Source organism: Notechis scutatus, chromosome 13 (genome assembly GCF_049901735.1).
Source record: "Notechis scutatus isolate UNSWTSFEM ecotype Mainland chromosome 13, rNotScu1.2, whole genome shotgun sequence".
NCBI classification, from domain to species: domain Eukaryota; kingdom Metazoa; phylum Chordata; class Lepidosauria; order Squamata; family Elapidae; genus Notechis; species Notechis scutatus.
Window position 1 is genome coordinate 1,168,574 of NC_142021.1, and position 25,879 is coordinate 1,194,452.

At 50.4% G+C, this 25,879-nt stretch overlaps 2 protein-coding genes across 4 annotated transcripts in view; one reads left to right on the plus strand and one right to left on the minus strand.

Moving 5' to 3' along the window:
* The first annotated feature begins 240 nt into the window (after positions 1 to 240).
* Positions 241 to 4,938, plus strand: PHETA1 (PH domain containing endocytic trafficking adaptor 1). Of its 3 annotated transcripts, XM_087942912.1 has the most exons (3): positions 383 to 559; positions 1,102 to 1,833; positions 2,692 to 4,938. In XM_087942912.1, the coding sequence occupies exon 3, from the start codon at positions 2,703 to 2,705 to the stop codon at positions 3,522 to 3,524; it is 822 nt and encodes a 273-aa protein (XP_087799038.1). In that variant the 5' UTR covers positions 383 to 559; positions 1,102 to 1,833; positions 2,692 to 2,702; the 3' UTR covers positions 3,525 to 4,938. The 3 variants fall into 3 exon arrangements, with proteins under 3 accessions (XP_087799039.1, XP_087799038.1, XP_026546432.1); XM_087942913.1 differs by lacking the exons at positions 383 to 559; positions 1,102 to 1,833 and adding an exon at positions 241 to 264; XM_026690647.2 differs by lacking the exon at positions 1,102 to 1,833 and having other exon boundaries at positions 385 to 559.
* Positions 4,520 to 25,879, minus strand: part of CUX2 (cut like homeobox 2) — a 76,897-nt gene continuing 55,537 nt past the window's right edge. Inside the window, 20 exon segments of the mRNA XM_087942911.1 lie at positions 4,520 to 7,621; positions 8,420 to 8,693; positions 10,049 to 10,237; positions 10,984 to 11,250; positions 11,897 to 12,056; positions 13,064 to 13,330; positions 13,332 to 13,852; positions 14,762 to 14,863; positions 16,106 to 16,511; positions 16,592 to 16,743; positions 17,451 to 17,550; positions 18,739 to 18,787; positions 19,310 to 19,368; positions 19,916 to 20,107; positions 20,628 to 20,732; positions 20,860 to 20,908; positions 21,626 to 21,692; positions 22,357 to 22,433; positions 23,024 to 23,144; positions 23,442 to 23,558. Of these exon segments, the coding sequence (XP_087799037.1) occupies positions 6,835 to 7,621; positions 8,420 to 8,693; positions 10,049 to 10,237; positions 10,984 to 11,250; positions 11,897 to 12,056; positions 13,064 to 13,330; positions 13,332 to 13,852; positions 14,762 to 14,863; positions 16,106 to 16,511; positions 16,592 to 16,743; positions 17,451 to 17,550; positions 18,739 to 18,787; positions 19,310 to 19,368; positions 19,916 to 20,107; positions 20,628 to 20,732; positions 20,860 to 20,908; positions 21,626 to 21,692; positions 22,357 to 22,433; positions 23,024 to 23,144; positions 23,442 to 23,558 (4,061 nt within the window). The 3' untranslated portion in view covers positions 4,520 to 6,834.

Genomic DNA, 25,879 nt, shown 5'->3' on the forward strand with positions numbered 1-25,879 from the left:
AAATGGAATGGATTTATGGTATGTTAAAATAATAGTAATAATAATAATAACAACAACAACAACAATAATAATAATCTGGAAGAAGAAATTGGGACCGCCATGTGTCAGAAATGGTGTAGGTAGGGTCTCCTGCTTGGGCAGGGGGTTTGACTAGATGACCTTACAAGCTCCCTTCCACCTCTGTTAATCTCTTAAAAACCGGAAAGTCCAGGTGCCTCTTGGGAAGGGGAAAAAACAACCAACCAACCACCTTTGGGCCCACAGGTGAGCGCCTGCCGAGAGATTTCCGCGGAGGGCGTTTGAAAGGCGGCGGGCGAGGGAGAAGGGGACGCCAGCCCGGGGGCTCCGCGGCTTCTCCAAGCGGCCAGCCCGGGGCAGGGCAGGGGCCTTTCCAAGCCTGCCTGGAAGGAACCGGAAGGCCGGGGGCGGCCAGAGGCGAAGCCAGCCCAGCCTCCCCCTTCCCAGCGCTGGAAGAGCCGGAGGAGGCGGCGCCCGGGACAAAGGGAAGCGGCGCGCGGGGCGCTGAAGCCGCCGGAGGAGCCCCCGCGGAGGCGGGCAGGTGAGTGCGGGGGGATCCCGGTCCCTTTCCAGCCAGCCCCGCGGGGACTCCGGGGCGCCCAGCGGAGGGTCTGCTCAGCCCCGAAGCCCCCCTTGCAAAAGAAGAGGGCTGGGCTAGGAAGGCGCTCGACCCCGCGAGCCTTCCCCCAGCCCAGCGAGCCTTGGTCGGGGGAAGCGGCTGGGAGAGCCCCTCCGGAAGGTCCAGGCGTGGGGGTGGGATGATTTCTGCAGAAAAGACCCCCCGCCCCCGTCTGCCCCCAGAGGGCAGCTCCATGCTGGGCACGGAAGGGAAGGGGAGGGGGAGGAGTTGAGGAGGGCTCTGCTTTTGCCCACCGCCCCAGATTGGGGGGGCAGCTGGTTCCCCCAGGTCTGGCCTTTCCAGGTCTCCCTCCTCTCTCGTTCCTCCTCGCAGTGATTTTTGTCCAGGTGCGGGAGAGGGATGCCAGTGGATACCCAAAGGCCACCTAGAAGTAGAATTAAGGGGACCCTCCCCCCCCCGCCGCCCACTCCTCTGAGCTGCCTTTGATTTTCTCCCATTTCCAGCCGCCGGACCCAACTCAGAACGTGGCCAAAGACATTGGGATGGAGAACTTGGGGTGCTGTGATATGACTTGCTAAAGGAAAGAGAGAAGTTGGAGAAAACCCCCATCCAGAGAGGCCCGTTATTTTCGCAGCAGGCACACCAAACAGGACGCCCTTCCTGGGGGGTGGGGGGTGTAAATTAGGCCGCAGAATTGCACACCTGGGGCCAGGTAGGTGACCACCGGGAAGGGAGGACCCCAAATTCAAGATTTTGGCCTCCTTCCCACGTCTCTCCCAGCAAAATTCTCTTTTGCAGCTGGTGCCTTTCCTGGTTCTTTCCAGCTGAGTTTTAAGAAGGAGAACTGGGACCCCCCTACACACACACCTCCTAGGAAGGCCAGTGGCAGCACCTTCTTTCCCTACCCCCCACCCCAAAAAACCATGGACTTCTGAGATTTGCAGGCGGAGGTGGGCTCTGCCAACCAGCTCTCACCTATCCTGGTTTGTTGCACCCCTTCTTCTGGATTGGCTCCACCACCACCGACCCACGTGACCCAATCGTGACTGCTGTGCCCACAATATTCTTCCACCGGGCCTTTCCTTGAGCAGTGCTGGGAACCAGATGGTGCCCAACAAACTCCCCGAAAACACAGGCGGCCACGGAAAGGCCACCTCCTTGCCAGATTTTGAAGGGTTGCCATCTTAGCTTGTTGGTGGGAGACACGATCTCGGCCGCTGGGGCTTCAGAGGCAGGTACGGCGTTGGCAGTGTGTGTGTTTTCGGTCCTGCAGGCGCCTCGGTGCCAGGCACGTGTTGCAACTGTCAACCGGGTGGTTTCCTTCCAAACAATGAAGTTGGCAGCTGTTAACTTTGGAAGAGGATAAATGTGGGTGGCAAGGAGAATGACTCGGTTCCGTATGGGCAGGAGCGGTCAGACCTGATGAGCAACTCCGGCCGTGTTGATTTCTGTCGTCTGTCCGCTTCGTCCTTTTAAAATGGTCTGAAGAGGGGAACTAGCTGGCCAGGGGGCTCTGCTTTGCTTGCTTGTCAGATTTGATGGAGCCGCCGTTTCCCCTCTTGGTCCTGAGGACGTCACTGCCCTCAGATGGACCCAGGGCCCTGCATTTATTTATTTGCCTTTATTCCTCTTCAGGTGGCGGACATACTGTATAGAACTCTCCTTCCTCTTCCTGCATCGCCCTATGAGATGGGTTGGGCTGGCAGAGAGGGACTGGCCCAAAGTCACCCAGCCGGCTTTCGTGGCTAAGGCAGGACTAGAATTCACCGTCTCCCAGTTTCTAGGCCCAGCACCTTAAGCATTACGCCAAACAGGGCTCTGTGGTAAACTTCCTTGGCTTTGATAAATCCACCTTTGTGGAGGTTTATTTGATGACAAGGGAGAATCTGGGAGCTGGACTTCAACTCCCAGAATTCCCCAGCCAGCAGAGCTGGCTGGGGAATTCTGGGAGTTGAAGTCCAGACACCTTAAACTGGCCATGGCAGAGAAACACTGCAATAGATGTCGCCATTTTGAGACTGGTAAGGCCCCAAGTGGCCCTTGGCATCCAAGATGGCTGCCGGGACCCACTCCTCTTTCTCGCTCCTTCCCAGGGACGCCCACCATGAAGCTGAATGAAAGGAGCCTCTCCTTCTACGCCACCTGCGCCTCCCCGGCCGACCACGTCGGCTTCCTGCACAAGAAGGGCGAGCGGAACACGGCCTACCACCGGCGCTGGTTCGTGCTGAGGGGGAACATGCTCTTCTACTTTGAGGAGCGGGAGAGCCGAGAGCCCGTGGGCGTCATCGTTCTGGAGGGCTGCACGGTGGAGCTGTGCCAGGCCAGCGAGGAGTTCGCCTTCGCCATCCGGTTCGACGGCCCCAAGTCCCGCACCTACGTGCTGGCGGCTGAGAGCCAGCCCGCCCTGGAGCGCTGGGTCAAGGCGCTCTCCAGAGCCAGCTTCGACTACCTGCGCCTGGTGGTGAGAGAGCTGGAGAAGCAGCTGGAAGAGATGCAGGCGGCCGTCCCGGGCGCCCAGCCGGGCCCGAGACGGCAGCGGCTGCTGCATCGCAAAAACAAAACAGCTCCCAATTTGGAACTGGCTGCCCTGCCGCGGGAGAAGCCAGCCCTGCCCGTTGGCATCCCCGGGAAAGAGAACGGCTGTGCCTTATGGAATAACTCGGAGGCCTCGGCCAGCTGGTCTCCTGCTTGCAGAGAGGCAAACTCTTATGGCACGGCCAAGAGCTACGACGGAGGGCTCAAACCGCCACCATTGCCCCCTCGTAGGCGGTCACTGCCGAGCAGCTCCGGTGGGCTGAGCTCAGACAGCCCACCGTCTCCGAGTGGCGTGTGTTTCTCCCAATTGCATGGTTGGTACGGCCAGGAGATCGTGGCGTTGCAGAAGGCCTGGCTGGAGGGCCAGAAGGGGAAGGAGAGCAGCCTTTGAAACCCCCCAGGGGTGGAGAGGCGCTTCCTGGAAAAACTGAACCGCCTGAGGCTCAGCCACTCTTGGAAAACCCAGCAAGGCCGTCTGGCAGATGAGACTCCGGGAAACTTTGGTCTGCCGATAGCCCCCTTCTGTGATTCATGGAAAAGTCATGGCCGGTGCCAGCTCACATTCCTCCAAACCCCCCCCCCTCCTCGCCAGGCCAAACTTTCTAGTTCCTGGAGGCCTCCACCGTTAAGGGATCGCGACGAGATGTTGTTGGAAACTGGAAAAGGGTTTTCCTCTGGAAACACTCACAGCCCCAGGAAGCAAAGTAACCGAAGTGAGCCAGGAGCCTCTTTCGATCCCTGGACGCACAGAGGGTCGTTTCAAGTCGGTCCTCGGAGCAGAGAGGAGGACGACCGTTTGCAGAAGCCCCGGAGGACCGTGGAAGGGGTTGGGCTTGGCTCAACGGCTTCTCCAGGAAGACAGGTGCTCCTCCCCACCCAATTCAGTTGAAGGAGGAGGAGGAATTGTGGATGTGCAGTAAAAGGAATTGTGGGTGTGCAGTTCGAGATTCTTGTCCGTTAGAAGGGGGACGAGATCGGGGGAGATCTCAGAAGTCACGAAGGCCATAGGGTGGGCGGGGGGTCACCCTCTTGGAACTTAAACTCTCTCACAGGGTTGCTGGGGGGTTGGGAATCCAGTGAGGAGGTCCGTGTATACAATAAACGGGGTGTACTCTTACAATCAAGAAACGAAGGGACTGAAACACTTCGGCCGCCTCCTTCCAAAGGTGCAACACCATCTTCTCTTTGCCTAACTAACTAACCCTTGTAGGCATTTTCTTACCTGGAAGAGGAACCTCTTCGGCCGCCGCCGTTTATAATGGAGAGCTGCTTTCCCTGGAAAATGTGCTTAGTTTATTCGTTCTGCGGGACAGGAGTGGATAAAAGCAGCTGTTAACTCGGAGGCCCAAACCTTGAGCGCAATAAACGGGAGACATCAGGCCGAGGTGTTATAGAATTTCTGTATTTTCCTTTTTTAACGGCTCTTTACAGGACGTAATAGGCCTTTTTTTCAGTATTTAACAAACTCCGGTCAATCTTGTAGAAATTGTTTCAAAGTACAGTACAGGTGCCTAGAAAAAGGGGAACTGACGCACCTCGCCAGGTTCGAATACAACCGGTCTCTCTCAAGGGTGGAGAACCAACACTTAAGTGCTTCGTTAAAAAGAAGAAGAAGAACAGTCCTGTCCCATTAAAACTAATCTCGAGCCTTTGGTGAAGAAGAATCCCTGGATCCCACTCCACATTTTATTTGGATAGATAGAAGTTGAATTTGTTCAGGGGTTTCTAGGCAAATGACATTTCCAGGTTCTTTCGGCGGATAGACCAAACTGGGTGAAATAAGGAACATTAAATATATAAAAATACTTTCAGTTCTGATTTTAAAAATGCACATAATGGGAAGGCCAAACATATATATTTTTGGGGTGTGGGGGAGGTAACTGGTTTCTCTTTCCCTGTTTGTAAATTAGATTCAAAAGGGTTTTTATCGCATCTGTGGGAACAAATCAATGGCTGGGTGAAAAGCTTGAGGAGATCACTCCATTAAAAGCAGGAGAAGAAGACAGGGCCACCGTTAGGGTCTCTTCTCTTCAAATAATGAAAACATCTGGTGGGAGACTTCCATCGAAGGAAGAAACCTGCTAGGTCGAAGACAGTCCCATCAGCTCTTCACCTAGTTTGGAGATAAAAGTCAAGTGGATGGGAATTACTTAAATAATCCAGGACCAGCTTCCTCCCCAGACTGGCTATTTCCCTCCTTCCTTCCTTTCTGGCATGGAAGAGGGATCCAGAGAAGGCCTTGGGAAGCGGAGAAGAGGAGGAAGAGGGCCTGGATTTAATCTTCACCTTTTCTCCCAAGCTTTGAATTAACATGGGTGGGGTGGTGAATTCATACCATTATTATTAAATGTATTTGCTGCTACTCCAAGGGGAAAACATTTCTATTCTGTTTTACTGCTCCGGGTCAAAAAAACGTGTCAAAATATCTGCTTTCCTCCAGACCTGAAATGTTGAACTAAGCAGGCAGGGACTATTTTCATGCTTTTTTAAAAAAAAAAAAGTGTCGTAATTCTCTTTAAAGCAGGGGTGTCCAACCTTGGCCCCTTTAAGACTTGTGGACGTCAACTCCCAGAATTCCTCAGCCAGCTTGGAAGTTGAATTTCCACAAGTTTTAAAGTGGCCAAGGTTGGACGCCCCTGCTTGGAAGTCTTCTCTGGCAGAAACCAGAGTCGTAACAGATGGTTCCATTTAGCAAATGCACCTTTTTTGAAACTAAAGGATGCTTTTTAAGTGGGGGAAAAAAAAACCCTTTCTGGATGGGATTGTAAAGGCGAGAAAGTCATTCTCTGGCATCGGGGTACCTCTTGTTCAACAAGGCCCTTGAAAACATATTTCCACACAATAGCATGCAACACCTCTCTCTTTTTTTTCTGTGTTGCCTCAAAAAGAAAGAAAGACAAAAAGGAAACATACCACTCAAACTAAATAGCAGACTCAAGAGGGCACCGCAGGTTCCAAATTTAGAGTCTTCATGGACTACAAGAGAAACGTTTCTTGACAGGTGGAGTAGAAGAAAGTATTACAGACAAACGCAGCGTCTGCCAATCAAGTTTAGTAACGTTTTGGTCAGTCTCATAGTGCTTCTTGATGGCTTGGATCAATGAGCCAAGGTTCCTATTTTTTTATTTATTTTAATTTTTTTTTTCTCTTTAATCTCATCCAGTGGCAAACTACAAGACTTTCAGTGGGCATTTAATGATACAACTGATACAGTTTATCTTTTAATATCAAAGCAGCTTGAGCTGTTAATAAATTCCAAAGTTTCCTTTTATTAAAATATCTAAAAGAGGTCTATAAATATTATTTTAATATTTTTTCCTTCTAAAAGTGTTCTCAGTTTGTTCCTGTGTGTCTGTTTTCACATTTAAAACCCCCAAAATTCGGTTTTAGGTTACCTTCGGAGCTAAGAAAGAGCAGCGATCTCTCGCGTTCGAGAAAGTGCAGCTGATTTTGTCTCTTCCTTAGACTTGATGAAATTAATAAAATATGTGTGTTTGTGTGTTTTTATATATATATATATATATATATATATATATATATATATATATATATATATATATATTTATAGATCTGGTTTTTTTTCTATACACTCTGCTAAGGACTCCCTGCTTTTTTGTCCACGTGTCCCGTGGAGTTTAGAACCTGGACAACGTTATTTAGGTATTCGGTTCTGATTATTTTCTTTTTTTCCGTTCAGCCCTTCAAAATTCCCACTCCAGAGTCTCCTCGCGATTGGCGGCTCTTTCCAGCCGGTGAATTATGCTGTTGAGGTTAGCCACTTTCTCCTTCCGCCGCTGGGTGTTCGTAGTCAGTTTGGCGCTGGGTGGCGCCGTGGTGCCCGTATCTGCGGCTGGGCTGGCACTCTGCCCTCTGGTGGCCGCCACGCTCACCGGCAAGGGGGAAATGGGAGCGGAGGAGGATGGGACAGGGGAGACGGACATGAGGAGTCCCGGTGAGGAGGCGGCGGATGGAGAGGTTAGAGAAACTTCCAGGCTGCAACGGGAGGACTCGGAGGCGGATTTGAAGCTGACGGGGTCCGAGGGAGACCTCTCGCAGCCTTCGGTCTCCACGGGGTTATGGAAACTGGAATAGTTGTGAGCCCCGGGCAGGTGTGTCTTGCTACGTAGGGTGCTGGCCCAGGTGAGGCTGGGAGGTTCGTGTGGGCCCACGCAGCCAGGCTCTTCTGGGTCTTCCGTGGGGCTGGATGCAGATACGGGCTCTAACTCGCCTTCTGGACAACAACAATCTCTACTGCTGACTCTGTCGCCTTTGTCACCAGCTTCCAGCTGCTCCTCCTTGATTTCCACCAGCGCTTTGCATTCTCCTTGGCACTCCACGTTTCTGAAGGTGGGCTTTTGCTCCTCCCCTTCTGAGTTGGGGCTCTGGGGCTGGGCCCCCTTGAGCAAAGGGCCGGCGGGGGTCACGCTCTGCTCTGCGTCTGTGTCGTCCTGGCTGCCTTCCATCAGCATCTCTCGGCGCATCCGAGACCTGCCGAGGAAAAAGGCCAGGGGTTCTTGCAACCACAGGAGACCCCCCCCCCAAAAAAAACATCAACGAGAAAGACAGACACCAGGCTAACGTAGCTCAGGAGGTCGAGAGCTTCTTGAGTTGCCTCAACTCCTGGACTGGGTTTCCACAACACAATTAACCCCTCCAGTTAAAGACCAGTGGGCCACTTTCTTGCAACGTGGCAAGCTTGGTGTTTTGCTGGGTTGTCCCCCGATTCTGCATTTGAACCCAGAAAATGATTTCATTTAGTAGGCAGAAGTGGGTGATTGCATACAGAGCCATGATAGGGATGTAGAAAAAAAAATTATTTTTTTTTCCTGAAAGTTAGTGGGCTTTATCAAGAGCAGAAAAATCTGAGGGCGAGGCCAACATTGCAAATGCAAAAGCACAAAATTAATACTCGAGTAGCCTAGAAGGTTTTGTGGTTGTGTTCACACCTAACCAGTATGTAGTGCTACCTTTCATCGGTCATGAACTATCTGACACAAAGGGAAGTCTGCTTGGTGCAAACCTTAAAGACCCAGGAAATCTGGATTCCCAGGCGAGAAGGGCTGCTTTCCAGAGGGCAAAGAATTGACACAGAGAGAGTTATAACAGCTCCTCCCTAGCACTTCCCAGAGTATATTTATAGTTCTACAACTAGTTGCTTTAGTCTGGCAAGATTCTGTCTAAAGGTGAAGAAGAAGAAGAAGAAAGGAAACTAAAGTAACTCCATGTGCCGTTCTTGGGGTCTGACACAGGAGAGGTGGCACAAGGTGGGGTTGACCTGCTGTTTACCTGTAATTGTGGAACCAATTAATCACCGTGTTGGTCTTGAGGTTGAGCTGGAAGGAGAGCAGCTCGATCGTCTGCTGGGAGGGGTACGGTTCCAGCTGGTAGGCCCTCTTCAGGGTCTCCTTCTCCTCCGGAGCCAAGACCACCCTTGGCTTCTTGATTTGTAGGAGGCTGAGGTCTTGCAGCTGAAGGCTGGGACTGGGACACTCGGAACGAGGGTGGGGGGACTCGCTGTCGGAGCCACCACTGATCAGCCCGTAACGACGTTTCAGATACGCTGCAGACGGGAGAAAATCAGAGGAAGCCTTGGGGTTGTTTTTTTTTGGGGGGGGTTAGGGGGAGTCACATCTTCATTTTTCTAAATCCCAATCAGGCCATGGGTTTTGAGAAGTTGCCACGGATCCCCGACTTCCGACGACAATGGAGCCCAAATTTTCTATTGTTAAGTGAAACATTTGTTAAGTGAATTTTGCCCTGTTTTACAATCTTTTTTGCCACGGTTGTTAAGTGAATCTGGATTCCCCATGGATGTTGCTCGTCGCAAAAGGGGATCATGTGATCGTCATAAATACGAGCCCGTTGCCAAGCATCTGAATTTCGATCATGTGACCATGGACTTACATGCAAAAAAACCGGTCATAATTCACTTTTTTCAGTGCCGTTGTAACTTTGGTCACTCAATGAACTGTTGTAAGTCAAGAACCAGCTATAATCAGTAGCTGCTCACGGGAAAACAAGGGAGGGAAGAACAGATCACAGCCTAGTCTGCTGGCCAGCAACCGAGTGCCAGAATGAGTCCGAAATTAACCCTGGAAGGATGTGAGATCCCTTGTAGACCCATCATCACAAAAAAGTCACAAGGGCCGGTAGCCATTTTATTTAGCCTTTTTATATATTCCTTTTCTTTCTTTCTCTTTGCTGATTATGGGGGGAGGGTTTCGGGCTTGCCACATTCCTAAGGTGGGAGGAGTGGAAATAGTCGGAGTTGTTTAGGCTAGGTGGTTCTTCTTCCCGTGGGAACGAAAACTGACCCTGCTGAGACCTGGAGGTGGAGACTGATGACACCAGGCAAACGTGGATTTGCCTCTGTTGGGGAATGGGACTTTTAGAGGTTGTTTCTAATCCCGGGTTGAGTCAGATCCGGAATTACAACAGACTTTGCCAATTTGATGCTATTGTAAATAAAAGAAATTATTATAGAAGATGGACTTTGTTCTTTTTTCTTTTTTAAATGGATTTCATCACTTGGAAACCTGACATTATTCCTATGTCAGCAGCATCCTTTTTTGGGCAAGCAAGAAGGAAGTTGTTGACACAACCTTGTGCTCTTGAACCCTTCCCTTAAACAACTTAAAAGGAGGGCTCTCCAACCTTGGCCACTTTAAGACTTGTGGACTTCAACTCCCAGAGATCCTCAGCCAGCAAAGTCCAAAGTCTTCAAGTGGCCAAGGTTGGAGAGCCCTGACTTAAAGGATATCATCTTCAAGAGATTTATGGTGGGTCTTGTTCCGCCAACTTGGGCATAGTATCTCCAGAGGAGATCTGAAGCTCACCCCACGCCCGGCTTCTGCACCCAACCCCCTCTCCCTTTGCCACTGCAAGCCCGGCGGGTGAGGAACGAGGACTCCTCACCTTTCTTTTCCAGCTTTTTCATGTCCCGGAGTTTGTCAATGTTGTGAGGATCGTTCAGCCAGAGCTGCATGCGGACAAACGGTTCCCTTCCCTTAAGGCTGAGTTTATGCCAAGGCTTGGGCCTGGAAAGGAGGTCTGAGACGGAGCCCTGCGTCAGGCCCAGGATGCTCTCCCCGAAAAGGCGCTGACCTAAGCAGGGAGACAAATTGGAAAATGGAGGCTGCAGTTGAGGGGCCAGGATAAAGTCACCATTTTCAGCAGGAAAGGCCCTTTGGGGGTCATATTTTGTTTCTTTTAACTTTACACACACAGCTGTTGCCACGGGTTCTTTCATCCAGGGAGTACCAGAAAATGTTTTCTCCCTCTTCCAAAGGATTGGGGAGAAGCAGACGCGAGTTTGTCCCGGAGGAGTTAAAATTTTACTCGGCGGCGCTAATTCCAGCTGATAAGGAGAAGAAATTCTGCAATCAGCCTCCACCCACAATGGTGCGATCTCAATTTAAGCTTCCAGTTTATTGCCTGTTTCTCTGGAATGATAGCACCTTCTCAGTCCCTGACCTAATTCCCATCTTAATCCGTCTGGGAACATGCTACAGAAATACAAATACGATTAGCCATATCCCTGGAATGGAGAAACCCCTCAAGAGCTTTTAGTACGTCCTCGATGCTGGACCCCAACGTGTGTTCTAATTAGACGGCCTCCTTCTGCCCAACCCTTTTTAATTTAGTTATCTCCACCCTACTGAATTGGCAGAGGAGAAGCAAAATATGCATTGCTCAGATTAAAGCCAATGGCTATGAAGTCCTCAATCCTTGAAATTTCTGGACAGGAGAATATCTGAGCAAGTTCTTGGTGGGAACTTCTTCTTGGCCTCCGTCCTAGACCAAGACCCCACCCAAGACCCCTGGGAACAGGGCCATCCGTGGCTTCATACCAAGGTTGTTGTCGGTCAAGACTTCCTTGACCTTCTTGGTGATGCAGTAGGTGTCCAACTCAGGGGACATGGCCACGATCTCCTGGATGCCAACAGAGTTGTGGTTGGGGCACAACTTGCTACCCAGCAAGGAGGCGGCTTTGCTTTCCGGCTGCTGGTTTTCTTTGCTGCTTTCCAGGGCAAGACTCGGGGGCTCTGGGGGGCTTTCCTCTTGCTCAGAAGGACTGGCTGGTGGGGAAGGAGAAGACGGAGACCCTCTGGGGCTGGCTGTGAATGGGGAAAAGAAGGAAGGGAAGAGATCAAATGCAAACGATTATTTTCCAATAAGTTCCAGGACTGGAGAAGACCTCCAAGGCCTTGTGAGGGCATCTTCATAGCACCATAACTGATTTAAATAGCTAAAAGGCACTGCAGAAGAACAATAAATAAGGGTGGCCAAAGGTTATGGGTGTCAGGATTCCAGCAATCGCTCTAATTAAATCATGATTCTCGAGCCAAACTTCAAAAAACTTCAAAAGATTTATTAGAGGCGACATACTGGCACTGCCCTATATAAAGCCAACTCTGACTTATGTAATTTACAGTCCCCTGTGACCCTGTTCCCGCCTCCCCTCTGGGTGTCTCATAAACCAGATTCTCCAATTGAGCACCTTCACGGCCTGGGTGTCATCATTCACGTTCTCCAATTAAATACATTCATGGGCAAAAGCTCTGGTAGTTTAGTTACAGTCTTTTAAAGAGAAGAGTTGGAATGTACTTTCGATTTCAGCTGCTCTTTCAGATTTCCTCCCCCCCCCTTTTTTTTAATGGCAACTACTAAAACAGGCATAGGAATGTTTCACGAGTGGACAACGGGGTTGCTTTGGCTGCCCAGGATAAGCATGAAGTGAGAGCCAAGGATGGAGGTGCCCACCTTGAGGAAGGCTGGCCTGCTGGCTGATGTTTTGGCCCAGCTGGTCGGAGAGCCAGAGCTGCATCCGGATAAACGGTTCCCGTCCCTTCTGGGTGAGCTTGCTCCACGGTTTGGGCCTGGACAACATGTCGCTCACGCTGCCTTGCGACAACCCCAGCACCTGAAGGAGAGGGGAGGATGTTGACATCTCGATTCGGCTTGATAAAGCCGAGAGGCCAGGCAGAAAGAATGCAAAAAACAATCTAACACTCAAGGGGGGAAAACACAAGAGAATGGGAGGCGTGTAGGAAGGAAGGCCTGAGCTCCAACCCGCTGTCGAAACAAGGAGGGATCTCAACAGCTTCCCGAAGGCCAGAAGATAAGGGCCCATTTGAGCCACGTGCAGAGCTCAGCATTCAAAGTCTTCAGGGGGAAAAAAATCTCCCTCAAGGAAAAAGATAAAATTCAGCCAAGGCAATAAATGGATTCTAATCAAGCAGCTGTCCAGGGCTTGCTGGGAATCAGGGCCAGTCTAGGAAAAATAATGTAGGAATCAGAGCCTTCACGTCACCAGCAAGAGCATTTTCATTTTATTTCCAATTTCTCCGTAGCTTGCCTTCTCTCGTATCTCTCTCACACATTTTGTCTGCCTTGTACTCCCTCAACACTACACACGCTCCCCCAGTCTCTCTATATTGGGGTGTTCCTGGATAGCACAACTCCTCGGGATAATTGTGCGGCTCCTGCCTTTGAGGTTGGAAATGGGATCTAATGGGATCTCACAACTTGGAAGGGGATTTCCAAGGGGACCAGGGGGACGGTCTGTGTCAAAGGCCATTAATCACCACCATGGCTGGGGAGAGAGCTCAGGCTTCCAAAAATGTCAGCTGCAGGAGAACATCGGCATGTCTCCACCTTCTACTGCAGTTTGGCCACTCTGGGGAACAAGTGGACCAGACCAAGAGGAGGTCTGGTTTGCTCCAGCACAAGCGATATTTAAAAAAACAAGGAACGCCCTACCAATCATTTTTCTTTCCTTGGCAGTTTTTCCCCTTGCTAAGAAAGAGGGTCAGGTGAAAGGTGAGGAGATCTTATCTAGCCCATCTCTGCATGATCACAACCTTGTCCTGCTGACCTCCCTTCTCAAGCCAGCCAACCCGGCTTCCTCGCGACTGACGATTGAGCTACCTTCTCCCCAAAGATGCGTTGGCAGATCCCGTTCTTCGCCAACTTCTCCTTGACTTGCCGTGTGAGTTCCAAGGTGTCCACCTCCTTGTACATGTACATCTCGTACTGCTCTGGGGTCAACGGGGGGACGGTGGGCTTGAGAGTCCTCGGCACGTAGGACGGGTAGTAAGACAAGCGCCCGTTTCCTTGGGCATCTGAACCCACCGCTTCTGACTTGACTTCTAGCCCCCGATGGGGTTCGTCTTCCAAGGTGGGCAAGTCTTCCTCGTTCGGGCCAGAGTCCCCCCAGTTCCCCACGTGGCCACGCTCGTCCGTTGGCCATGCTGGAGTAGCTGGACGAGGAAGAGAGGGAGGGGGACACCGAGGTGAAAGGCCGGTTGAGGAGGTTCCTGTCGGACGCCCAGTGCTGGTCAAAATAGGAGCCGGCGTCCCCAATCTCTGACTTGACTTTGCGGATGATGTTCTGCACGAAGGCGGCAGGGGAGAGCACCGTCAGAGGGGCCTGGGTCACACTGCTGCTGCCGCCGCTGCCGCCCAGCCCACTCCCTTCTTCCTGCTTGATGTAGGCACGGACGATGTTCTGGCTGAAGGTGGACAGAGGGGAGGGCTCCGCAGGGGGCGTGGAGATGGGTTGGCCGGGGCTGCCGGATTCTATCTCAAGCAAGGCCTGTTGCTGAGCTTGCATCTCACGGCGGGCCTGTTCCAGGATGTTCTTGATGGCGTCTTCGGAGCTGCTGGTGCTGATGCCGTTGGGGGCCGCCTGGGGCGCGGAGGTGCTCTTGGCCTCCCCTATGGAGCAGGGCAAAAGAGAGAAGAACATGGGATGGAGTCCCACCAAGCCATCGTGAACCCAAACCAGGAGGAGCTGCTCTGTGTCGTCTGCTGCACAGGGAGCAACATGGAGACTTAGGACGGGCCATGGGACGCTTGGGGTCAAATAGGACCCTTTTCTCCCCCCACCCGCCTCCAGACCATTCTGCTCCTGGGTCTCTTGCAACCCAACTTCAGATCCCGTGGACAATCTTTTCAGGCTTCAAAACAGCCCAGACCCCCGACTTCAATCGTCTCGTGATGCAATTGACCTTTTCACATCATTTCAGTCAATGGAAATCATTGGCGAATGGATGCCGATGACGTAGGGATGTCAATTACGCAAATGGAGTAAAAAGGTGTCAATTACGTCAATTTGCATTTAAGAGAATTTTGACTGGGAGGGGAATCCTTCCCTTGAGCGCTTGCGTGCACACACAGACACACACAGACACACAGACACACAGGCGCGCACACACACAAACTTTTATTTGAGGTTTTATGGCCCTCCTCTGCTTGGACACAGAACGATTTCCTTGGCTTAAGGACAAGCCAGGACAGGTTGCAGAATTCCTACCTAAAAGGAACCGGCAGAGGGCAGCAGATGACACTTTAATTCCAAGGAAACGGAGGGAGTTATTGCCATGTTTAGAATATTTAAAGGTTGCCCCTGACTTCATTGAGATGGAGAGAAGAAATGAGGATTTATTGAAGGAAGGATTTAAAAATGCATCCGATTAGGGCCACTACTACACAAGGGCCAAAGTTAAGAAGAACTTAAAGCAACCAAGTCTCACCTTCCTATCTGGGCGACGGCCTCTTAATTTTCCATTTCAGAGGGCCAAAATGTACCCCCAAAGGCCTCTACCATCCCCACGGGCCCCTTACCTCCTTTCTGGGACTCAATCTCTTTCTTGGCCTGCTCCAAGATACTCTTGATGGCGTCGTCTGAGCCGGTTTCTGGAGTCCTAATCCTCGGCGTAATGCTTCCTGATCAAATAGACAGAAGAGCGGAGACCGTCATTGGATCTGGAGTAGCTGTACTCGCCTAAAGTCAAGGAATCACCTACAGACACTCGTGATCCTCTTTTTCCTTCAGAAGGTCCTGTCTGAAGAAACATCTCTTGTGGTTAGGGAGGGAATCTGGGTCTCGGGTTGAGGAATGGGAGACAGCAGGAAAGGAAAAAAAACCTAATAATCCCGGAACAATTCTTATCTTTCACTAAGAATCTGCTACCAAGACTGATGCCCAGATCATACTTGGGGCAGAACCTTGGTCCATCTCCTTCTGTAGAACCTCTGGTGGCTCTCCAGGGCTTCAGATAGGATGCAGTTGCAACAGTGGTCCACATGCCATGGAGGCCACCTAGGAAATAATCTCCTTAAAGCTTCAAACTCTCCCATAAATGATAAATACTATAACAGAATCCTTGCAAACATAGACCTCTCTCCTTGGAGAAAGCAACGTTTGGTTGCTACCATGGTGAGACCCTGACAGACAGACCGACAATCTGACAGACAGATTGGTGGGTCTAAGATACAAAAGGTGGCCTCCCTGAGACCGAAGAGATTCCCAGCCCTCTCTGAAATGCCAGGGCTGGCCGTGGGAGATTCTGCAGGCCAAGTTGGACTTGTTGAGTTGCAACCTTCCCCCAGAAACGGAAGCCATTCCGGTTCTGAATTGTGTGGTGGGACTGGTCTGGAGGTCTTGAAAACTGGAGCTGTGAACGATGTCCTGTTGGCAGCTCCAATGGGTTGACTCGAACTCCCAATCAAGCTTCTCAAAGGACACGTTTGGTTGGGCCAACCTCCCAGATTTGCTGTGTGCATTTCGTGGGGCTCCAAAATCGAGCTGTATCCTACTTCAAGTCGATTAGTGGGTAGCAGTATTATCTTAATTAAAACTCAATTTGCAGAGGAGCCAGTTGTATCACATCTTTGAGCCTGGCTCAGTTTTGATCATACGATTGTTCTTGAGCCCACAGAATACACGCGGCCTTGAAGAGATCCAGGCCAGGCCACAAGGAGCTCACTCCGAAGCATCCGCAAGGAGGAGGGAAAAGACCAAGACCGCGGGTGACTTACCTCAACTGGTTGGTCTTTGCTTAAGAAACCACAGAGAAGTTGGGAAGGGAGGGAGAAGTTTGAGTTCAAAGCAGGAAGAAGAAGAGGAGGAGGAGGAGGATGTGACATCCAGCACCCCACCCAGGTTCCCCGCCGTGAACCACTCACCTCTCTGGCGCACCTGAATCGTTCTCAGCGCTAGGACGTTCTGCTCGTCCGAGAGGAACTGCTTCATCTTGATGAAGGGCTCTTTCCCTTTGACGGTCAGCTTGCGCCAAGGCTTGGGCCGGGCCAGGATCTCGCTGACCGAGCCCTGCGAGAGGCCCAGGACGTAATGTCCGAAGACGCGTTGGCCGATGTTGTGCTTCAGCAGCTGTTCCTTCACCTGGAAAGCAATCTCGGCCGTGTCCAGTTGCTCCTCGTCGGCTGAGCTGGGATTGCTGCCTTCCGACTGGTCACTCGGGGGGCTCCCGTCGTTGGGGTTCGCGGGCAGCACCAGCCCTTTGGCGGCGTAGAAGGCGGAGGGGAAGCTGCCCGCGTTGCTGTTCTCGCTCTTGTAACCTGGGGGCCCCATCTGTGTGGGGAGAGAGGAAAGTCACGCTGGGGGTTCGCCAACACCCTGGCCCCGAAGACCCAGCTGCCAGTCCCCAGTACCTCTGGAGCCACCGTGGGGGCCAGCAGGGGCTGGAGGAGCGGAGGGGAGGTGGAGTCTTCCCTGGGCGGGGGCAGGAGCTGCTGGGGGGATGGGTAAGGTTGCTCGGGGCCCAAGGAGTCCTTCACCGACTCGTCTTCCGAGGGATCCTCCTCTAGAGAACAAAGAGAGAGGAACACACACACGCACCAACTATAGCTTCCCTGGACCATGCCCGCTGGGGAGGATGGGATCTGGAGATCCAGGGGACAGCCTGGGAAAGCCAGAGGAAGGAAGTGGACCCCTCTCAGATGCTCACCCATGATTTTTCCAAGGAAGAAACATTGTTCGTTTATGGAAGGCATTTTTATGGCTCCTTTAGCCAATTGGAATGATTTATGGAAGAGGAATAAGCGGATAGAGTGGTGGATAATCCCCCGGGAGTGTTGGGAGTTGAAGTCCAACACATATCTTGGAAAGTCTCCTAGGATTTAGATTTAGTGTTTCTCCACGTTGGCAACCTGAAAATCTGTGGACTTCAACATGGCCGGCTGGGGAATTCTGGGAGTTGAATTCCACTGATCTTCAGGTTGCCAACGTGGAGAAACACTGCTCTAAAATTACCGAGAAGGCCCCTGCCTTAAACCGTCCCACCTGCCGCTTCCACCATTCTAATGGATGATCCGCCTGTGCCAAGGACTGCAGGTCCAAATTCCTGCCTGGCTGGTTGGGGAATCCTGGGTGTTGGAGTCCCCCGGTCTGAGAGCTGCTGAGGTTGAAGAAACGCAGTTCTAGTCCATCCCCTTAACCCAAAAAATAATCCCAACAAGGGTATTGGCATTGACACACCTTTATCCCCCCTCAATCCGTTCGCCATCCTACCAGGATTGGTGGTGAGGTTTGGTTTTTCCAAGAGGAACTTCCGAGATGCGTAGAAGGAATCTTTTCCCAGAAAAAGCGTGTCGGAGGGTTTTGAGATCCTCTAAATAAAAGACCAAACAAGAGGGGAAAGAGTGAGAATTAGCCTCTGCAGTGCCTTCTTTTCCTCCGTTTTTGTTTTAAGGGGTGCCCTGACTTTCTATCCCTTGCCACCCTAGGCGCCCGTCAACCAAAAATACTCTCATGCGTGGCACAAGGACCAGCAACAAAAATAACTCCATTAAAATGGCAACTTGTTCCAGTCAACCCTAAAAATGGGGCAATTAGTTCAGCCATCGGATCGGGCACCGCTTTCCTATTTCTGCTGTGAATTTCCTGTTCTTCGCCACTCGGAGGTCCATCTGGTGGAGTAGCAGGGGGTAAATGCAAGAAATAAACCAAGGCTCAAAAACTACCAATCCAGGAACGGGAAGCCTGGTGGATTCAAAGAGTTTAAATGTAAAAAAAATGATCCAGGAAGGAGAGAGATCTTTCTCACCAAAACATCAGGGATTATTTATTCTGTCTGTATCCACTGAAAATACTTCTGAAGTGGGCAGAGTGCAGGCAAAATTCTTCCCAATTCTTAATGACAGGATCCACCTGAGAAGAAGACCCTAGAAGTCCTAGTGGTCTTCCTTCCTTCCTTCCTTCCTTCCTTCCTTCCTTCCTTCCTTCCTTCCTTCCTTCCTTCCTTCCTTCCTTCCTTCCTTCCTTCCTTCCTTCCCCTTCCTTCCTTCCCCTTCCTTCCCTTCCCCTTCCCTTCCCTTTCTTTCTTTCCTTCCCTTCCTTCCTTCCTTCTTTCCCTTCCTTCCTTCTTTCTTTCCTTCCTCCTTCCTTCCTTCCTTCCTTCCTTCCTTCCTTCCTTCCTTCCTTCCTTCCTTCCTTCCTTCCTTCCTTCCTTCCTTCCTTCCTTCCTTCCCTTCCTTTTCCTTCCTTTCCTTCCTTCCCTTCCCCTTCCCTTCCCCTTCCCTTCCCTTCCTCCTTCCTTTCCTTTCCTTTCCTTTCCCTTCCATGCACCATGCCCAGAAATATTCAGAAGCCAGGGAAGGTACTGTATTTCAATGGATGGGAAGTTTCTCAAAGTGCTGATTTCCCATGCTAGATAATCCTGATCTCAGCTCTCTGGACCTCTGACGGCCAGCAAACACTTTTCAAAAACAGAACAGAGCCAGTGCCCACTGCAGAATAACCTGATCGAGGCTGAAGCTAAGGCGTGGGTGTGCACCTGTCGGGAAGGCTTCCAACTTACCTGGGACAGGTTGCAATCGGAGGAGGCCAGCTTCATTGCTTTCAAAATGCTGCAGAAGAAAAAAAAAGTGGGGGTGGGGAAATGAGGAGCTAAAAAGAGCCTCCGGACAGGGCCCGAGTGCCCGGTTCTTCTGCCAAGCTATGTTGGAAGATATAAAGCAGGGAAGGGCGTTCCCTTGTGGCCTGCCACTCGTCTTCTCCATCCACCCCAAATCTCACGTGCAAAGCTTGGGTCACTTCTGCAGGCCGTCCCAAGCACTGAGAGAGAAACACATCCATCTACCCCAGGGGTCCCCAACCTTACCAGCTTGGTGGCCTGGCATGGCACAGGGGCGTGTGGGGTGTGCGAGTGGCCGGTGCGCACACCCAGCTCCCTTTGTGCTTGTGCGAATGGAGCTTTGCACGCGGTTGGAGAGTGCTTGAGAGCCGAGAGCACTTGTGCACAAGGCTCCATTCGTGCAAATGGAGCTTTGCACACGAGGGGAGCTTGCCCACCCCACAGGCACGGCTGGCCAAGAGCTCCTACAGAGAGACGGACCGTCGATATAACCCAAGGAAAGGCGGACTCCTACCTCAGTTCTGTCTTGATCTCTTCGTAGTCCGATTGAGCATGAAGTTTTTCTTCCAACTTCTAAAGGACACACAAGCGCAAAGAGAGAGACACAAAGACAGAGAAACATTTAAAAATCCCGATTCAAAGGCAAAAGTTTGCGGCCTGAAACAAATCTCAAAGACGAAAAGAAAGGCACGTCTTCCACCTTTTGCTTAGCCCAGCTCAAAAATTATTAAAATGTTGCGTGTGTTATAGACCAGGGGTCTCCAACCTTGGCAACTTTAAGACTGGTGGACTTCAACTTCAGCAAAGCTGGCTGAGGAACTCTGGGAGTTGAAGCCCACCAGTCTTAAAGTCGCCAAGGTTGGAGACCCCTGTTATAGACAGTGACAACTATTCACAACACCCTGCATTCACCTTTCACTAAAGTGATGGGACAAAGTAGGTAATGGGTGCTTTGGCCAAGATTAAAACAGATGGGAAACCCTTCCATCCCATTTTAATCCTTGGAAAATTTATCCGACTCCCTTCACTTTTAACCTTAGGGAGGTGGAAGAGGAAGGATTCAATTTAATTCCACCCCCACCCCCGATTCTTGGGGAAATGCCACGGAAACGATACCCACTTCGATGGCCTCGCTTTTGGCTGCCAACTGCCGTTCCAGGTCTGCAATTTGATTGGCTGAAGAATCTTCTATTTCTTGCATGGAGTTTTGCAGGTGTTGAATTTCCTTGAGAAGTCGAAGAATTTCCCGATCCTTGGCGGCCAAGGCGGCCTCTAGCCGTGGACCCGGGCACAAAGAATAATTCACTTTGTCCTGCAGAAAGAAGGCATCTCAAAGGAAGGATCTACTCATTCTGAGGATTTCTCTGGCTGGAAAGAACAAGGACTACATCCTGGTTTGTTTTTCCTCTTGGGTCAATTCCAGGCAGACTGTTTCATGCATCATTGTGAAAGACACATGTCTGCACACCAAAACAAATCAGCTTGAGGTCTTCGCTTCTGGCTAAACCCTCACTAGAATCATCCCTATCTTCACAGGATGCTTTCTCAACAAGCAGGAGAGCAAACTGGAGACTTCATATCAGCTGCTCCTCTTCTAAAACTGAAGGTAGACACAGGACGCTAGCAGCAAATGGGCCAGACCCCCTAGCTTAAGACTTGGAAGCCAACACCCAAACTAAATTGTTCCTCAGCATTAGATTAGCCTGGTCTGCAACCCAGACTTCGCAGAATGAGGAGGAGTCTGGAAATGGAAGATTTGTGCTTCTGGAAATTCCCCTGGGAGCCCGCTTTCCCCATTTGACTGACGATGAGGATCCCCTTCTGGTCCTCACCCCACTTGGTCCTTGGGGAGAACAGCAAGCCAAGCGAAGGGAGCTGTTTACAGTGGCAAGCTGTTCCCGCAGGCTCTCCACCTCCCTCTGGGCAGCCTCAGCTCTCTGGAAAAGAGGAGAATCAGAACCATCAGAACTTCGGAGGGGAACCAACCCTCCGTTTCCTGAGACCTTCAAGTCATTTTCACTGACAAGCCAAAAGGCCTTCAGCCCACGGCCGCCTATCGCTCACCTGGTTGGCTTTTTCGAGATTTGTCATGATCATGGCCACTTCATCTGTCCTAGGGCAAGAAGACAAGAGTTACGGTTGACCTCCAGAGCATCTACAAGGGCAACTAGGAGTAGATGCCCCCGTTAAGGGGCAAAGAAGCATGAACCAAGCCAAAGCGGCCCTCAGATTGTCATGGGAAAAGCAAACATCCAGAGATTTTGACCTGCCCTAGTTTAAGTCTCCAACGAATCTGGCTACTTGGTGACTTAAGTGTTAGATAGTGGGGTGGTGGGAAGTGCATGAACCTCAAAAGGGTCTTTTTCTCCTTTCACCTTGAAAAGGGATGGAAAGCAGCAGCGAAATGCCTGTCCACCCCACTTCTCTTTCCATGCCTCCGGTTTTGATCAAAGGCAATGATATTTCACACCAGGTGCCAGGAGGGTGCACACGAGAGGATCAAAGCCCATCTGGTTCATTATGATACGATTAAGAGTTCTTAGCACCGTCACATATGAGAGAAGAGAACAGTGGGGAATTGTAGTCATGACAGAGCATCAGTGAGGATGCTGGAAATATTTGGAAGCAGGGAGGAAAGAAACCAAGCACATACGCAACATTTCTTCTACAATTTCTTAAGCCTCTCTTCATTTGTGAAGCCCTTTTCAAATGTTCATCTAAATGTTCTCCTATTTTGACACCAGGCAACCCTCACAACCTGATTGGGAGACATAAGCTATAAGGACAAGCCAACTCTAACTGGACAGAACAAACGGACAAACCAACTTACTTGGAAGCTGCCTGTTCGTCATATTTACATCGCAACTCAACCAGTTCCGTCTGGGTAGCCTTTAGTGCTGGCCAGCAATGGGGAGAACACAAAAACAGAGCGTAAGACATGTACGTCCAGTGGATTGTACTTAAAGAATGCTACTCGGGGCTAGTAAATATTCCGCCATCAACTGGATAATAGGATAATTAGGGGGGGAAAGGAGATATTCGTACACTTGTTGGCTCCACCGGTTGACCTCTTTCTCAACCCAGAGACTTAAAATTGAGCAGAAGTTCTGCCAATGATCCTGGCATTTGCCATGTAGCATCCTGGTTTGCGTTGCTCCCTTTTAAGATGGTGGTTTGAGAGAGATTGTGACACTTATTCAAGTCAGTTTGAATAATTAATTCTCTTTCAGGCTGACTCAACCTGGCTGAGCCAAATGCTAATTTCAGGTAAGGGCTGGATGTCATTAAAAAGGGAAAGGTTGGAGAGACTGAGGGAAAAAGAGAGTTTGGCGATGATCGCTCCAATGTCTGAGAGAAAACAGCAGACATCAGAGAAGGGAAGAAAATTGGACTCAGCTCTTAAAAGCAGCTTTTTCTTAAGAGCTAAATGGAGCAAACAGAAGGTGCCATGCTGAGCTTCACAAATGCCTGAGCCCACCAAGAATTAGCATGGCCCAGGAGGAAGCCACGGGAAATGCTCCTGCCATCTTCAACTGGGTCTCCATCGATCTTTAAAAGTACCTGAATGCAGGACTTTGATCTTCTCTTCTGCTTCGCCCAGCCGGCTGGCCAACGTGAACTGCGCTTCTTGAAGGCCCCTAAGACAAGGGATGTATCTCCTTGAGTTGACATGGCCCCCACATCAAAGCCCAGAAGAAAGCAACCTTCTGCAGCCTGAGGTCCATCCCCTTGGAGTCAACCTCTCCATTGGCTTCAATTATTTGACGGAGGAAGCCGTCGCTGGTTTTGCAGAACATCTAGAGAACATCTTCGATTTGAAGGAATTAAAAGGAGAGGGGCTGTCCAAAGTGCCCAACGTTGACCGATTTTGATTCATGGGTTTTATTATTTATTAGTATATGATCAGGTCTCCATTGAGTCTCATGAATTTGTAGAGGAATGGTTTTCCAAGATCTTTGGAGCTCACTGAGGAAGAACGGGGGCTTTTTACATACAATTGGTCTTTCCTTCTAAATCCTCAGGCACCATAAATGTTGATGCAAGGAAGACCATGGAGCTGAAAAGCAACCTTTCTAGATCTTGGCGGAAGAAGGGGAAGGCGGAGCCTAAAATTTCAGGGAAGGCTGGACTTAACCACCTCCTGTCCTTATATTTTGTGATATGTTTTCCTTTGAGGGGAGCAGCTCTCCCGTCCACCTTCCCATCCTCACCTCCCATACTCACGTACTTTTGCTTCTCAACCTCATTCCTCTGCAACAACGCGTCGGTCAGCAAGGCTTTGCTGTTCAGCCCAGCAAGCTTGGCCTCCGAAGCTGCCAGTCCACCGGTGAGGGTTCCATCTTTTTGCTCTGTGGGGGGAAGGGAAATCTACGTCAGCAACAGGATCGATCTCAGCTAGATGTCCTTGCTGTCTGCCTCCTTTAGATCATTTCAGCTGTGGGGACCAACCACCGTGGATCCGTGAGGCTGACCGAATGCAAAAACTCCTCTGTGCACTTCCAAGAGCAGCCTTGAAGCCCTAATGGACCCTGACTTGGCTCTGGTGGGTTTTTTCCTCGGAACCTTTCCCTGTGCTGAGGCAACAGGGAAGTTACTACTCCTTTACTTTAGGCTGCCAGTGGAAGAAGCAGGATCACTTTGGGTACCTTTGGGGAACAGCAGCTCCTTCTTCCAGGGCCTGTTCAGCTCCTTCAGTGGGGGTTTCTCGGGGCCAAGGCAGTGGAGGGGCTGGTGCCGCCCTTCGAGGGTGGGCAGAGGGTCTGCTGGAGGGGAGAGGAGAAAGGCAGAGGTGACCTTGGAGGCCCTTCACCTCCCATGGGCCTTCCCAAGAAGATAGGCAAGCAGGCAGGCAGGCAGGCAGAGAGAAAGAAAGAAAGATAGGTAGGTAGGTAGGTAGATGATAGATAGATAGATAGATAGATAGATAGATAGATAGATAGATGATAGGCAAGCAGGCAGGCAGGCAGAGAGAAAGAAAGAAAGATAGGTAGGTAGGTAGGTAGGTAGATTAGGTAGGTAGGTAGGTAGATGATAGATAGATAGATAGATAGATAGATAGATAGATAGATAGATAGATAGATAGATGATAGGCAAGCAGGCAGGCAGGCAGAGAGAAAGAAAGAAAGATAGGTAGGTAGGTAGGTAGGTAGATTAGGTAGGTAGGTAGGTAGATGATAGATAGATAGATAGATAGATAGATAGATAGATAGATAGATAGATGATAGAAGGCAAGCAGGCAGGCAGAGAGAAAGAAAGAAAGATAGGTAGGTAGGTAGGTAGGTAGATTAGGTAGGTAGGTAGGTAGATGATAGATAGATAGATAGATAGATAGATAGATAGATAGATAGATAGATAGACAGACAGACAGACAGACAGACAAGAAGGCAGGCAGGCAGGCAGGCAGGCAGATAGATAGAAAGATAGATAGATAGATAGATAGATAGATAGATAGATAGATAGATAGATAGATAGATAGATAGATAGATGATAGATAGATAGATAGAGATGATAGATAGATAGATAGATAGATAGATAGATAGATAAGAGAGGGCAGATGATGAGAAAGAGAGAGAAAATAGATGATTTGATATGATTGATGAAAGAAAGAGAGAGGGAAGGAGGGATGGAGAGAGGGAGAGAGAGAAGCCCTCCAAAAGGATTTTAAGCTCCCTCCATAGAAAACGTACATGCATTATTCTGTCTCTCTGGTCCTATTAAGGAGGACACTATTTTCTCAAAACATTTTGCCACCCCCAAAATAGAAACCCAATGCTGGGATGTTCCTCACGTTGAACCAGAGTCATAGGCTGGGTTTTCTCTCTTGCAATCGGCTGGGCTCAGCCTAGAACAGTGGTGGGGAAATCTCCCACGGGGGTCAGAGTTGGTAAGCCAGGTCAGAAACTCAACCTTTGAGGGAGGCATGGCTTCTCCAGCCCCCCACCCCACCCCAACCCCCCGACCCTGATCTGAAAAGAAACAGGGAGGAAAGAAGCGAGAAACCAGCCCCATTTCCCCCCCCACACACATTTATTAAAAATGATCCAGGCTTGTAAATTAATTTGTTTGTGTCGTACACTGGCAGTGCAGATGGACTCATTAGCATGCACACAACAAATAATTAAGGATGCATTTTTTAGCTGGCCTTCCTAATGGGGTTTGCTGGGTTAATGATGTCAGTGCATAATTACCTTGGCCTGGGAGGCGTTAGGGAGCCCCCCAACCCTGCTCCACTACAGGCAGGGCTGGCTAATAATGGTGGGTTGCCCCAGGAGAGGAAGGGTCCTCCTTTGGAGCACACCTGCTTACCACGGCAGAAAATGCCACCCTGCTCTCTGCCCACCACTGCCTAAGCAAACAGTGCCATGGGATGGAAACCGTGGCATTGAGGGGCCCTGCCAGAGCAGACGCTGCAGAGAACTGGCCCAAAAGGAGTTTCTCTCTTAGCCACGAACCAGAGTCAGCCCCTCATTCCCTCCCTCCAGCCTTAAGCGGGGCAGCAAATGCGAAGGGCGCCTTGTGTAAAAAAAACAAAAAACCAAACCAAAAAAAATTGAAAAAAAGATGTCATCTTCCTCACAGCTACAGATTTAATCATATGCACCACAGATTTAGCAGAGTAATCAATCAAATCTGTTTTAAATCAATGCAGAGTCCTTAATGAGATGAGAGCTTTTTGCTCAAACGGGGGGAAACGAAAACCAGCCAGATCTGCAAATATACAGCAAAACCATTTTGGCCTCGGATTTCTGGATGGGCAGCCACCACGGACCTCTGCAGCACAAAGAGGCAGGATTGTTCTACCCTTCAAGGTCTTCACCAGGGGTGTCCAACCTTGGGCCCTTTAAGACTGGTGGACTTCAACTCCCAGAGTTCCCCCGGCTGGAGAATTCTGGGAGTTGAAGTCCAAGGTTGGACATCTCTGATCTAAACGCTCCCAAGCTCTCATCAATGTTCCAGCTTTTGTCTGAGCCTGGTCGGATGCTGTTCAAATGGTGAGCCACCAGGAGATGGTTTGGGGGGGTGGTCTTCTTTGCCAGGGGGGTCAAAGATGTACCAAGGGGTGGAGACCATAAATCCAGAGCCA

What these genes read in the sequence shown, in the direction of transcription:
- PHETA1 (XM_087942913.1), top strand. Translation starts at nt 2,703, where the DNA reads ATGAAGCTGAATGAAAGGAGCCTCTCCTTCTACGCCACCTGCGCCTCC.